This window comes from Pelodiscus sinensis, chromosome 2 (genome assembly GCF_049634645.1).
Source record: "Pelodiscus sinensis isolate JC-2024 chromosome 2, ASM4963464v1, whole genome shotgun sequence".
NCBI lineage: Eukaryota > Metazoa > Chordata > Testudines > Trionychidae > Pelodiscus > Pelodiscus sinensis.
Window position 1 is genome coordinate 226,914,828 of NC_134712.1, and position 14,754 is coordinate 226,929,581.

Here is a 14,754-nt window from a genome sequence, read left to right on the forward strand (position 1 = left end):
ATGGCTTACCTCAATTATGTTGAAACTGGATGCACAAATACAGTTATAATGTTAAAAGGACCTAAGACTCACTGGGTCTTTATCCAGAAGGTAACTGCTGACGCCAAAAGAGCAGCATGTTCATCTGGCCTCAGCAGGATGCTGTTGTGACCCAGCCAAGGTATGCTCCTCTGGTCATAGCAGCAGAGTCAGATTAAGAAAGGGGCTTTAGGCTATAGCCCCTAAAATCCCTGTGGGTACGTCTACACTACAACGTTAATTCGAACTTAGTTTGAATTAGTTAATTCGAACTAAGCTAATTTGAACTAACGCATCTAGAACTAAAAACTAGTTTGAATTAGCATTTTGCTAATTCGAACTAGCGCGTACACATTAAGTGGATCCTGAACCAGGCTTAAGGATGGCCGGAAGCAGTGCCGGAAGGGCATCAGAGAAGGACTTAGAGCGTGGAGATGCTGTCTCAGGCTAGCCGAGGGCTGTGCTTAAAGGATCCCGACCCCCACCCCGGACAGACAGTTCTCAGGGGTGCCCTGCTTGCAAAGCAGTCCTGGCTTGGAGTGCCCTGAGTGCCCACACTGGGCACATCACAGCACTCGGCCATCAGCCCGGCTGCACTTGCCGCAGGCTGCCATCTGGGGAGAGGAGGCAATTGGGGGGCTGCAGGAGAGCTTCCACCCCCAGAAGCCCGCAGAGCCAGCCCAGTCCTCCCCATCGGGGGCTCATGCCCCATTCCTCCCTCACCTCCTTCCACTTACCCTTCCCTAGCCCCTCTTCTTGATGTACAAAATAAAGATAACGTGTCTTCCAAAATGGAATCTGTCTTTATTGAACAAAACTGGGGGAGACTAGGAAAAGGAGGTGGGAGAGGGGAAGAGAGAGGCTGGGAGAGGGGAGGGCAACTAAAATGATCAGGGGTTGGGAACAGGTCCCATATGAAGAGAGGCTAAAGAGACTGGGACTTTTCAGCTTAGAAAAGAGGAGACGGAGTGGGGACAGGATAGAGGTCTCTAAAAGCATGAGTGGGGTGGAGAGGGTGCATACAGAAAAGTTCTTCATTAGTTCCCATAAAGAAGGACTAGAGGACACCAAAGGAAAGGAATGGGTAGCAGGCTTCAAACTTGTAACAGAAAGTTGTTCTTCACAAAGCGAAGAGTCAACCTGTGGAACTCCTTGCTGCAGGAGGCTGTGAAGGTTAGAACTGGAACAGAGTTTAAAGGGAAGTGAGATCAAGTCATGGAGGCTGGGTCCATGGAGTGGTATTAGCCAGGGGGTAGGAGTGGTGTCCCTGCCCAAGGTTTGTGGAAGGCTGGAGAGGGATGGCACGAGACAAATGGCTTGGTCACTGTCTTCGGTCCATCCCCTCCAGGGTCTCTAGGGTTGGCCGCTGTCGGCAGACAGGCTACTGGGCTAGATGGACCTTTGGTCTGACCCAGGACGGCCATTGTAAGCTCAGGGCTCAGGGTCGGGGGTCTTAGTGGACCCCCTTGATTCTCTTGCACACCTGCTCCTGGGTGGCCAGGCTGGCAGCTATCCTGCCCAAGCCAGCCACTTTCCTGTGCCTAGTGTGGAGATCGTGGACAAGGTCCACGATGTCCGCACTAGCCCAGGCGGGTGCCCGCCTCTTGCGGTCCCGGGCAAGCTCCCGGGAGCCGCCAGCCTGGTCCTGGGAAGAGGGGGAGGGCTGGGGGACATCGGGTGGGTGGCTCGATCCGTGCCAGGTGCAGGGTCTGCTGGCTGGGTGCTGGCAGGCTTGCACCTGGCACGGGCACCGTAGCCAGCCCGTGCCCCTTTAAGGGGTCCGGGGCTGGGAGGGGGGCAGTAGAGTTTCCCTGGTGTTGGCCAGAGTGGCCACCAGGGAAACCTGGGGAGGGCTAGCCTCCCACTAGTTCGAATTAAGGGGCTACACACCCCTTAATTCGAACTAGCTAGTTCGAACTAGGCTTAATCCTCGTGGAATGAGGATTACCTAGTTCGAACTAAGCGCTCCATTAGTTCGAATTAAATTCGAACTAACGGAGTGCTAGTGTAGCGCCTATGAAAGTTAGTTCGAACTAACGTCTGTTAGTTCGAACTAACTTTGTAGTGTAGACATACCCTGTGTTCTTGAGCAGGGAGAAGTGGCTCCACGTGCTGCTATTCCTTCCCCCTTCAGCTGGAACCACATTGGTGCAAGCACTGGAAAGCTCTGTCCCTGCATTATCTTCACCTGGAAGCTCTGCCCCCACAGCTCCCATTGGCTGGCAATCTCAATCAATGGGAGCAGTGGGAGGCAGTGCCTGCAGATGAGTGTGGGGAGCACAGGCCACATGGAGCCACTCATTCCTCCCACACAGGGAGCTACTCCTGCTAAGCACCCTGCATCCCAATCCTCTGTCCAAGCCCTGAGCCCCTTCCTGCACCCTAACTTCCTCCTGAATCCTACATCCCCACTCCAACCTCCTGCCATGAGCCCACTCCAAACACTTTCACCCTAGCCTGGAGCTTCCTCCTTAACCCCAAAAACCTCCTCCTCAGCCCCATCCATAAGTGCTGGAACTAGCGGTGCAGGAAGTCCTGCAGCACCCTCTGGCTTGAAGTGATTTCCATTATATCCAGGATTTACAGTTTGGTTCAATGGCTCTCAACACCCCCGGATCTACCCCAGAGGCAGCACCCCTGCCAGAGCCCAGATGCTACCCAACCCTATGTCCTCTCCCATACTCCAAACCCCTCACTCCCAGCCCCAACACAGATCATACATGTGCAAAATGAATTTTTTTATGTGCTCCAATATGGAAATGATGTATCAGTTGCAGATTTGTAGTTGCTGTGTACACATACCCACAATGGGAAAAATACCTTGCTTGGCCAATCCTAATGACTCCTTCCTTGCTGGCACTAGCAGATCTGCACCAATGCTAGCAATACAGTGAGGCTATGTCTACACTATGGAGTTTTTCTGGGATACTATAGGTATCCCAGGAAAAACTCTGCCACTTCCAGGGAACACGTCTGCTCTTCCAAAAAAAATTTCGGAAGAGCAGATGCACTCTTTCGGAAGCCCTGTGTTCCTCATTTTATGAGGAGTAAGAGCTCTTCTGAAAGAGGAGGTTTTTCCAACATTTGGCCCAAGTAGATGGGCCAAATGTCAGAAAAGCCTGTTCTGAAAAAAGAATTGGTTTGCAATTTGCATGCCTTTTTCCAAAAAAACCCCAGCAGCATAGACATAGCCTGTGAAAATCTCTAGAATAGACAAGGGCAAAATATACACACCCCACTTTAGTAAGAAACTTCAGAGGGTTTCAATACACAGTTGTGAAGTTACAATCCAGGAGCTACAAATATTTGGGAAAAATTAGAAATCAGAACACAAAATTTCCAATGTAAAAAACTAGAAGAAAACAAATCCCATTCAGACCTACCTAATTTCATAACCTGATTCAAATACTGAATAATCCAATTGTGTTTTCCATTCAAGTGGGTCTCTGAAGACGAATGCTGCTTCTTGAGGATGTCTAGAGCTGAAGCTCTCCACAAACTTAATTATGTCATTTAGAAGAGATTCATTCAAAGGGGTGATTTCTAGTGTGCCAGTTCCAGAACCAGCAGAGGTCCATTGAGCTGCTCTTGTCAGTGCCACTCCCATGGTTTCAGCTAATATCAACGATGTATGCCTTAGGAAATGAATAGTTTAATTCTTTAAAAATGTTTATGATCCCAGACTGTTAAGAGACTATATCTGTAGACTTAATAGTTAACAATAAGCATAGTTGGGCCTGATTCAATTAATTCAGTGGCATTACACCAGCAATAGGGGGAATAGAATTGCTAATATTATATTAAAAACAATGAGGCTACCTGGGGAAAATGCAATTTATATTTCTGTTAATTAGCCATACCAATAACATGTCAAAAAGTGCAAAGCAAAATTGTGTTTTGTCTGCAATGGGATTAAGAAATGTTTTCCCATCTTTAGGTCCCTTTGTTCTCAGTTTTTATTTTATTTTTCCTATGAATTTGTTGTTTTATATTACTACAAAAATAAAAACAAGTGAAAATTGATGCAAAAACTATTAATATAATTTTCTGAGTAAATGATGGAGTTTATTATGATGGTGTGGTGGGACAACTGCCCCACAGAGGTTGGAGGGAGCCTGCGCAGAGCCCTGACCTATGGGGGAGAGGTTTTTTAGTAGCCAATTAGGGTGTGGCTTGCTGGGGCAGCCCTAAGTGCAGGACCTGGTTCCTGGAGAAGCACCTTTGATAGAGCAGCATTGGGTAGGCTCAGGGGTGTTGGAAAGGGAGGCTCCTGCCTGATACTTGACAGGTTGTTGGCCTTGCTATAAGGGCCAGGAGGGTGCAAAGGGTCACAGGGTAAGTGGCCTGTGGAACAGATGGCAGAGAAGGGGAGTCCAGGCTTCTGCCAGAGGGTCCCTGGGATGGGGCCCAGAGTAGTGGATGGACCTGGGTCCCTCCCTTTCACCTTGCATCACACCTTGCTACCAAGATGTGGCCCATACAAACTGTGGCTTGCCCCTATGAAAGAGGGGCGGCAGCAAAACCACAGGACTGCTGATAAACCCCCAGAAGGAGGATGAGAGACTACTGGAGTAGGCATTGCTAGAGGGCAGTGTCCCAAAGAGGACAGGGCGGTCTGGAAACAACAGGTCCAGAGTCTGAATGGGGACAGAGTGGGGTGACAGGTGAGACACCAGCCAGAAGGAGGTGCCCAGCTGAGGGAAGGACTAATTTCCCAGGGCTACCAGTAGGAGGCACCGCAGTGCTGGGTTGACCCATAACTGGCAGATAGAAGAACAGAAGGAAAAGAATATTCAGTAGATTAATGTTCTGATTAACAGAATTCTGTTTGGTCTGTGCAGAACTAAAGCAGAACTCAAACCAAAATACCACTTCTGAGTTGAAGAAAACAATATATCTCTAATCCCTAAATATCTTTCACTTGAATAAATTCTACTGTTATAAATTTAACACTATTAGCTATTTTTCTTGTGACAGGCTCAAGCCAGAGGGGGACAGAAGAGTGCTGGAAGTATGTTAGCTCTAGATTAAGTAGATCTCTGTTCCCTGGAAAAACTGGAAGGGGCTGGCCTAGAACCAGCAGGAACTTTCCAGAATCAGGCTGGACAATCAAGCCAGTTGGAACAGCTGGAGTCAATTAGCAGCCTTCCAAACGCAAGGGAGTCAGGCTTATCAGATCAACTACAATCAATCAAGAACCAGTTGAGACTGGTTTACAAGGGCTCCTGTTAGTTCAGAGAAACGCAAAGGCTATGTCTACACTGGCGGGTTCTTGCACAAGAACATCTTGCGCAAGGGTTCTTGTGCAAGAACACATCCACACTGCCATGTGCTTTTGCACAAGAGCATCCATGTCAGTGTGGATGATCTCTTACGCAAGAAAGCTCTGATGGTCATTTCAGCCATAGGGCTTTCTTGCACAAGAAACCCCTGCCCTGCGTCCACATTGCCTTTTTGCACAAGAGCTCTTGCGCAAGAGGGCTTACACCCGTTAGAAAAGAGCGTAGCTCTTGTGCAAGAAGCCCTCTCTTACCACGCTTTACTGTAAATCTTCTTGCACTAGAGTGGGCGGGCAGTGTGGACGCTCTGCAGAAAAACGACTGTTTCTGTGCAAGAACCCGCTAGTGTAGACATAGCCAAAGAGATTGGAGGAGGGAAGGTGCCAAAGATCTGAGAGTGAGAGTTGGGGTCTGCAAGAAAGGCAGAGTGCTGTAGAGGAGCAGGATAGGATGCTCAGGTACCAGAGGAAAAGCAGTAGGAGGGATCTTTTGGGGAAGTGGCCCAAGAAAGTAGTTTCCAGACAAAGAGTAGAACGAACCATGTCTGTTGCTGCTGCTTTAGGGTCCCTATGGTTGGAACCCAGAGTAGTGGGCGTGCCCAGGTTCCCCCCAACCATTCCCATACCACTACAGAGTCTGTCCCTGGATAGGGAGACCAAGACTATAAAGGGATTTCACTCCATACTATGGACCAGCCTGTGATGATTATGACTCAGTAGGCTGTAACCCTTGCCTCTGGGGAAAAAAGCAGCTGAGTGGAGGGTCATAGTGAACCTCTGAGGCTGAATGCTGTCTGCCAGAAGTGCAGGACCCACAGGCACAGCCAGAGTTCTGCCACAATTGGGGTCATGAGTAGGGTCATTCACACCACAGCAATGGAAGTAGGGTGAAGAAGGGAAAATGAGGGGAAAAAATAGAGGGGAAAAATGTGCACCAAGCTGCTGTTTTCCTCTTCTCTTGCTTAATTGGGTTAGAGGCTCTCACCATAATAGAGAACTCAGTGAAAGCACTAGTGCAGGCCATAGCAGCTCAATAGGAGGCCACCCAGGGGTTGGCATTACAGGAGGCTACACAGCTACAGCAGGAAACCAACCAGCTGTTAATGAATCAAGTGGCCTCTGATAGAGCCCTCCTTAAAGAGGTGGTGATCCAGCTGAAGACCTTAACTGCTGGGGCTCCCCAGCCTGAAGGGATGAAAACCCTGAGGGTCACAGGCTATCTGCCAAAGATAGCATCTGAGGATGACGTAGAGTTGTATCTCCTTCCATTTGAGAGGACTGCCCAGCGAGAGGCATGGCCAGAGAAGCAATGAGCCAAGTACCCCTGCCTGAAGGAAGAAATCCTGGACCATTTAAGGGTAACAATAGCTGTGTAGTCCCAGGCATATCACAAATGGAAGTACCAAGAGGGTAAGTCACCAAGGTCCCAACTATTCAATGTGATTCACCTTGCACAGAAATGGCTGCATCCTGAAGCGCACAGCTTAGTGAAGGTTTGGGAGACACTGGTCATTGACCAGTTCATAAGAAAATTGTCACTGGGACTTTGCGCTTGGGTAGGTCAGCATGACCCAACCACTTACAATGGGATGATTGTGTTAGTGGAGAGATGGCTAATGGCTAGGGTATTGACCTATCTGCCTAGGGAAAGCCCCATGTGAGGTAGGCTGTCAATGCCAGCCCCAGGTATACCAGTCTTCAAATGCCCAGGAAGTCCTCGATGGAAGAAAGGGGAGGGGGCGCTCTTGGAAAGATGGGAATTGTTCAGGGGAGGCTGTCTCTGGGGCAAAACCCCTTTCTCCATGAAGCCAAAGGGAAACTATAGGTGTTAGGAGTGCGGACACATAACCGCTCAATGCCGCAACATCGAGAGCCCATGCAGTGCACTCTCAGGCTACGTCTACACTTGCAGACTATCTACACTGCACCCATGTTCTTGCGCAAGTAAATTCACAGTAACACGTTGAAACGGAGGGCTTCTTGTGCAAGAGTTATTCCTCTCCCCACGAGGAATAAACCCTCTTGTGCAAGAGGTCTTGCGCAAGAAGGCAGTGTGGACAGGCAACAGGCTAAAATGGCCATCAGACTTTCTTGCGCAAGAGAGCGTCCATGCTGCCATGGACGCTCTTGCGCAAAAGCACATCACTTGCGCAAAAGCACATGGCAGTGTGGATGCGCTCTTGTGCAAGAACTCTTGTGCAAAACAGTTCTTGTGCAAGAAGCCTGCAGTGTAGACATAGCCTCAGGGTTTGGGGCAACCCATGCTCCCTACTCAACTTGGTGGGAGTTGCCATTACCCCGCATAACAATACAAAGATGGTGAAAGTGGATGGGCTCGACACCATGGCACTTGTGGATTCAGGGAGCACTGTCACCCTGATTTTAAGGAAGCTGGTAAAGCCCAGCCAGCTAAGATTGGCTAAATGCACAGGGATCACCTGAGTTCATGGGACAGTTAGTTACCACCCCAGCATAGCAGTTAAAATAGAAATAAATGGAAACATCACCTGGGTACAAGCAGGAGTAGTTCCTCATCTTCTGTGTCCTGTGCTCATTGGAAAGGACTTTCCTGAGTTTGATAGCTTGTTCCCCCCCAGAGGGGCAGGAGGAAGAGGGGCCCCTGGAGTTGAGAGAGGCCTCCACATTTGCAGAAATACCCCAGGATCTGTTCTCCACCCCTGGGAGGAGTAGCAAGACCAAGAAACAGAGAAAGGTAGCAAAAGCCTTGGGTACACACATTTTGATGCAGGCACAGAGGGCCAGCTGTGTAGGGAGATGAACATAGTCAACAGTAAGGGAAAATCCTCAAACGTGAGTAGGAGAGGGCCCTGAGGCACTAGAAACAGAGGACCTTGAGATGCTGGAAGGTCCAGAAGCCAGTGCTGACTCCAATCCCATTGGATCAACCGAAAGGACAGATGTAGAGACCTCAGAGCTCAGGCAGATTAGCCCCGGGAAAGAAAATTTCAGACAGGATCAGCCAAAAACCCCAGGTATGACAACATAAGGAAGGAAGTGACAGAAATAGATGGCATCCCAGTGGAAGGGAAGACCCAGGGGTCCAGACCCCACTTCACAATAAAGATCTCTTGTACCAAGTTGCAACAGTACTGGGGAAGATGTACAGCAGCTAATGGTACCTCAAAAGCACCAGAAAGCTGTATCAAGCCTTGCTCATAGTCATCTTTTTGGGGGGCACCCGGGATAGAAAAGATCATGTCAGATACATGGTCTTCGGCCCTGTGTGAGAGCATGGTTAGTACTCCTTCCCAGTATGGCTCAGTTAACTGTGGCCCTTGCCTCTGGAAAATGAAGAGGCTGTGTGGAGAGTTACAGTGAGCCTCTGAGGCTGAATGCGATCTGACAGAAAAGCAGCACAGGTAGAACTCTGGCACATTACATTTAATAATTGGGCTATACCATGTGCAGATCATACACTCAACTTCAGCCTTTTCTTCTGTTTTTATTCATAACGTTTGAACATGCCTTTGTATTTTGAAATGTATTCTGATACATATATTTGTTTTCTTCTCATTTTACGTGTCAAATCTTTACTGTTATGAGATAACAGCTTGAAATGTGTATGTTGTGGGCATGAGATTCATCACTGCATTCAGATGTGCACAGATTTCAGAGAATGAGTGCAGGCGTCTGTTTATTGTGTGTGTCTTCTTGACTAATACATAGCCTTACTTCAACAGTATATTGTATTTCCCTAACAAAATAAATTATTTTCTATATATCAGAATGATACAAAAGTAGAGAGAAAAATCTAGAAAAAAGGAATTTTTTTTTTGTAAAAGTCAGGAATCTTGGGGACGACAGAGGGAAGGAAGTTTAAATTGAAAATGAAGGTGCTTAGTGATTTTACAACTGGGGCTGCCACATCACAGGGGTGTGTGTGTGTAAAACCCTACAGAACGTCCAGAATGAGCCTGAGCCTGAGCCCATAAAACTGGACAGCTCACAACATGTAGTGAGTAGACATTTTCTAGGACAGCCACCTCAAAAAGGGATGATGCTGGGAAAATGTAGGCAGGTGACCGCCCTACTTACAGCTAATACTAGGAAACATATGCAAACGAAAGGATCGCACTGGGCAGTGAAACAGCCAGTTCAACTCTTCATTTAATTTAAATGTAGAACTGAGAGAATAGCTGCATCCCCTCTCCCTCACCTACTTGGAGAAGGGAGCCATATGAGTAAATAAAGGGCAACGTGTCTTCACGGGAGAGGAAGGCCCCTACCTTCTGGGGCATGGACAGCAGCCTGTTTCCAAGACTTCTCATTCACGGGGCGGAGTCCCACTCCTTGTGGACGGGGGAGTACACGCGCCCTGCCTCTTCCCCTCCCCCCACTTCCACCCCCAAATTCTGGGGCAGAGATCAGCCCGCGCTGCCTCACTCACCACCAGTCAGGGGCTGCCTCATTCTGGGGCCAGGCGGGCCCCTCACTCCCGTGGGGAATGACCCTGCGCACCGCTCGCGGTAGCAGCGACAGGACCACTGCGTCCCCTCCACGCGCTCTGCGGCCCGGTACCTGCCCCCGGCCCCGGCCCCGGCCTCTCTGCCGGCTGCAGTTGCCAGCGCGGTTGCTATGGTGACGGGCCGCCGCCGGTTACTAGGAGAGGCGGGTAAACAGAGCCGGGCCTGCCTCTGCACAGCGCCACGGCCCTGGCGACAGGCACGTTCCCGTTTGGTTGTTGGGCGTGCTGGGATAACGGAGGCCTATGGCTGTTGTGGGTGCTGGGGTGACAGGATGTCTGACTTGTGGTGCTGGGCTGATGAGGGGCGTATGGCTGTTGTGGGTGCTAGGATGACGGGGGCACTTGGCTGTCGTAGGTGCTGGCAAATTCAAAGAGGGTGATGGCAAGTCCAAAGGGGGCAATGGCTATGGAGAGCATTAGTGAGTCTCACTGTTGTGGGGGATGGAAAGTCTGAGAGGCCTATGGAGGTGCTGGGGAGCATGAGGAGGGACGCTTGTGAGAGTCGGAGTGGGGAGATTGGCACCCACTAAAAAACAAGGAGTGTGACAAGTGCGTGGTTACTGTAATTTTGGAGGGGTATGGTGTGGGTGGTGGCAGACAGGATGGGTGAAATTGATATGGTGTTTGGTGTGATAGGGATAATGAATGACTGACCCAGTGACGGCCCATTTTGATGCCTTCTAAGATTTGAGTCGGAGAGAAAGGTATTGGGTCACCTTCACACTTAGTTTTTGGTACCGGATTAAACAACGTAAATCTCTGGTTTGAAGTACTGCCCCTGAAACTGAATTATGGTGATAGGGGCAGCTGGCTATGCTGGACTGTTGTTAGTGTTGGGATGACAGGATGTCTGGCTGCTGTGGGTGCTGAGAGAGAGTTATTATAGCTATTTGATTATATTCCTGGGTGGTTTTATTTTTAATAGTGTAATACAAATATTGTGAGTATAAATGGAAACTAGTGAATTATTTAAATTACCACAGATTAAAGTTCTACAAGAAATAAATGTGGTGCTTTTCATTCAGGCTCCAGGGGCAGACTAACTTCCAGTCACTAAAAGGAAATATCTTTAATCAGGCTGATTTAGTTCTTATTTCAGTTTTAAGACCGATTAGAAGACTTTTACTGTATGTTGAAAATGTTTTTATTTTTTAAACACTATCATGTGAAATTAGTGCTCATGAAAGGGGGTGGAGAGTGACAAACCTTGATGATTTAAAGTCCTCCATTTACACTCATTTAGTTTCTGAAGAGTATAGGGGATTAGCAGCTTGTCGCTTTCAACAAAGATGAAGTATTCATTTTGCCATCTACTATATATTTGAGAGAGTTTGATTGTTCATTCAAGAACTCCTAAATGGTAAGAGCTAGGATCATCAAATTTGGTATGCAGCTTTCACTTATCCAGGGCCGGCCCGAGCCCTTTTGGCGCCCTGGGCCTGGGCGTGCGGCACTGCTCCTGGGCACATGGCGCATGCGCGCCCCCCCCAGGATGCGCAGGCCCGCCCCCAGGGCACACGGCGCATGCACTGCCCAACCCGGCCCAGCCAGTGCTGCTGACGTGCATGCCGGGCCATGCAGGGTCCTGTGGCCGTGGGGGGAAGGGAGCTGCTGGCCGGCACCACGGGGCTGGCGCTGCGGGAGCCGGGTGCGCTGTGCCTGATGGCAGCTGTAAGGGATGCCGCGTACCCCTTACAGCCGCCATCAGGCGCCTCCCATCGGTTGGCGCCCCGGGCACCTGCCTGGCTCGCCCATGCCTCAGTCCGGCCCTGCACTTATCATAACTTAAGACAATGTGATGTACCTGGAATGGGATTGCTTTTCAGAAAAATATACAGACAAAAGACAATCACCAGGTTGTTGAAATGGGATGGCTGGGGGCATGTCTCCCCTTCTCCTCTGTCCAGGACTGCTTCAGCCCTGAGCCTCCCACCCCAAGATGACCTTTAGGGAAGGTGTGTGTGGGGGGGCTGCAGCTCCCCTTTTCCCCCATACATATGGAAACATTGCTGGCTGTTTCCCTTCATCAGGGAATGAGGGGAATGTATAGTTTGCTGCATTCCTCATTCTGATTGAGGAATGCAGGCAGCAGATGAACCTGTACCTGCTACACCCCTCCCACAGCTGTGTCCACTGGAGCTGTAGTGGCCATGGAGAGACACTTTTCACGGGGCCTCAACCTGCTGCAGTTAGAGAGGGCTGGAATAGCCCTTTTTATCCTGCATACTGAACTCCTTGTCCCTAGCCCTACCCCAAAGTAATGATATAAATGAAGCAGGAACATTTTCATTTTGTTTTCCAAAAAAATCTCCAACATTAATTGAGTTAAGGACCTGAGCAATGTTATATATATCTGCTAGTATTAAAATAAATTTCAAAAAATGTTATGTTCTAACAGTTTTCAATATCTAACCATTGGTCAGGCAGAAGATCTTGGGGACATCTTCATATTCTGCTACAGTTTCATGAATTAAGATGCAGATTATATGCATTATATTAAATATTTTTTTAAAAATCCACATTTGCATTAAAACTATTACATTTTAAAAGTAAAGAGCAGCTTAGCAGAGTTTCTATTTAAATTACAGCAGCCTTGTTCATTACTGTCTTAATTTTCAGTTACATTGTACATTAAGAGTTTTAAACCATATTTGTCAACAGCTACCAGGGGAATTTCTGCTTAAAAGCTGATGCTATAAGAACATAAGAAGGGTCATGCTGGGTCAGACCAATGGTCCAGTTTCCTGTCTGCCAATATCAGATGTCCCAGAGGGAGGGAACACAACAAGTAATCCTCATGTGATCCCACCCGTCACCCATTTCCAGACAAACGGAGGCCAGGGACACCATTCCTACCCATCCTGGCTAATAGCCATTGATGGACCTAACCTCCAAGAATCTATCTAGCTTTTTTTTGAACCCTGTTAAAGTCCTAATCTTCACCACAGCCTCTGACAAGGAGTTCCACAGGTTGACTGTATGCTGAGTAAGAAAAACTTCCTTTTGTTTGTTTTAAACCTGCTGCCTATTAATTTTGTTTGGTGACCCCTCGTTCTTATATTTTGGAAATAAGTAAATAACTTTTCCTTATTCACTTTTTCCATACCAGTCACGATTTTACAGACCACTATCATATACCCCCTTAGTCTCCTCTTTTCTAAGCTGAAAAGTCCAAGTCTTTTAAATATATATAGTGGTCCTCTACTTATTGCAGCCCAGCTTCATAAAGGCACCTAGGCACCTAAACTTCAGTTTAGGCTCCCCTATGACCTATAAAATCCCTGCTCAGCTACCACCTAATTCTATAGACCTGAATTAACTCAATGTCAATATTTTCAGGGTAAAAATTCCTTAGGCATTCAGAAGCAGAATCTTAGGCACGTGCACTGCTTAGGGATGTTAAATATTGACTAATTGAATAGTCGATGCATTTTGATGGGATGCCTCCGCCTTTGAAGTGTAGCAACAGCTGTTGCTACGTTTCAAAGGCAAAAGTGCCACATGGAGCCCAGGGGCAGCTGGGGTCTACTTCACTGACCCTAGGCTCCGTGCGGTGCTGCCACTTTGAAATGCTGCAGGGAGCCCAGAGTTAGGCTTCAACCTCACGGCAGGGGGAAGAGGGGAGAACGTGGGGCTAGTGTCAGCACAGTCTTTCCGCTGCAGCAGGGGTGAACCCCAAGCCTAACTCTGAGACCATACTTTGAGAACCGTTGCTCTAGGTATGTCTACACTGCAGTTAAAAACCTGCTGCTGGCTGACTTGGGCTAATAGGACTTGGGCCAAGGGTCTGTTTAACTGCTCTGAAGATGTTTGAGCTCAGGCTGTAGGACCCTGAAGAGTTCCAGAGCTCAGGTTGCAGGCCAAGCCCAAATGTTAACACTGTAAAAAACAGCCCCATAACCTGAGATCTGCAAGCACAAGTCAGCTGGCAGAGACCAGTCATGAGTGGATATTTGCAGTGTAGACATAACCAAGATGTCTGGATGTCTACCTCCCCCCTAAGCCCCAGAGCAATCCATAAACTGGAGGAGGATAGGCTTTCCCTCTGCCATGCTGTCTGGAGTGGCTCACAACTATACCTACCTCAGGGCAGACTGTCAGAAAAAAGGCATAGAGATGTAGCCGTGTTAGTCTAGTCTAGATGAAACAAAAAACAGGACTATGTAACACTTTAAAGACTAACAAGATGGTTTATTAGGTGATGAGCTTTCGTGGGCCAGACCCACTTCCTCAGACCAAATTGTGGAAGAAAATAGGCATGACCATATATACCAAAGGGATACAATCAAAAAAAGTGAACACATATAAAAAGGACAAATCAAATTTCAGAACACAGGGGGAATGGGGGGGAGGTAAATGTCTATGAACTAATGATATTAGAGGTGATAATTGGGGAAGCTATCTTTGTAATGGTAAGATAATTAGCATCTTTATTAAGACCCTGGCGTAAAGTGTCAAATTTAAGCATGAATGACAGTTCAGAGGTTTCTCTTTCAAGTCTGGTGTTAAAATGCCTTTGAAGCAGTATGCAGGTAATCAAGTCATTGAGACAATTCCCTTTCTGGTTGAAAAGGCAAGAAACTGTTTTTTCCTTGTAAAATGTCTGATATCCGTTTTGTGTGCATTGATTCTTTGGTGAAGCGTCTGAGACGTTTGTCTAATGTACATAGCAGACGGACACTGTCAGCACATGATGACAAATTATATTTCTGGATGAGCAGGAATGTGTTTTATTGATCTTATAACTGAATTGGTTAGGTCCAATAATGGTGTCAGCAGAGTAAATATGTGGACAAAGCTGACAACGGGGTTTTCTGACACCATTATTGGTGTCTTACCCATTACAAAGATAGCTTCCCCAATTATCACCTCTAATATCATTAGCTCACAGACATTTACCTCCCCCCCCGCATTCCCCCTCTGTTCTGAAATTTGATTTGTCCTTTTTATATGTGTTCACTGTTTTTGATTG

The 14,754-nt window shown here is 47.9% G+C and overlaps 1 protein-coding gene across 8 annotated transcripts in view; it reads right to left on the reverse strand.

Moving 5' to 3' along the window:
* The window catches only part of ODAD2 (outer dynein arm docking complex subunit 2), a 240,845-nt gene extending 230,949 nt beyond the window's left edge, over positions 1-9,896 (reverse strand). For 3 of the 8 annotated variants that reach the window (XM_075922574.1, XM_075922569.1, XM_075922570.1), the window contains exons 1-2: positions 9,705-9,896; positions 3,402-3,653 (exon numbers count right to left, since the gene is read on the reverse strand). In XM_075922574.1, the coding sequence (XP_075778689.1) occupies positions 3,402-3,625 (224 nt within the window). In that variant the 5' untranslated portion in view covers positions 3,626-3,653; positions 9,705-9,896. Of the gene's footprint in view, positions 1-3,401; positions 3,654-9,704 lie in introns of those variants that run through there. The other 5 variants (XM_075922571.1, XM_075922572.1, XM_006124782.4 and 2 more) reach the window with 4 other exon arrangements.
* Positions 9,897-14,754: the final 4,858 nt, after the last annotated feature.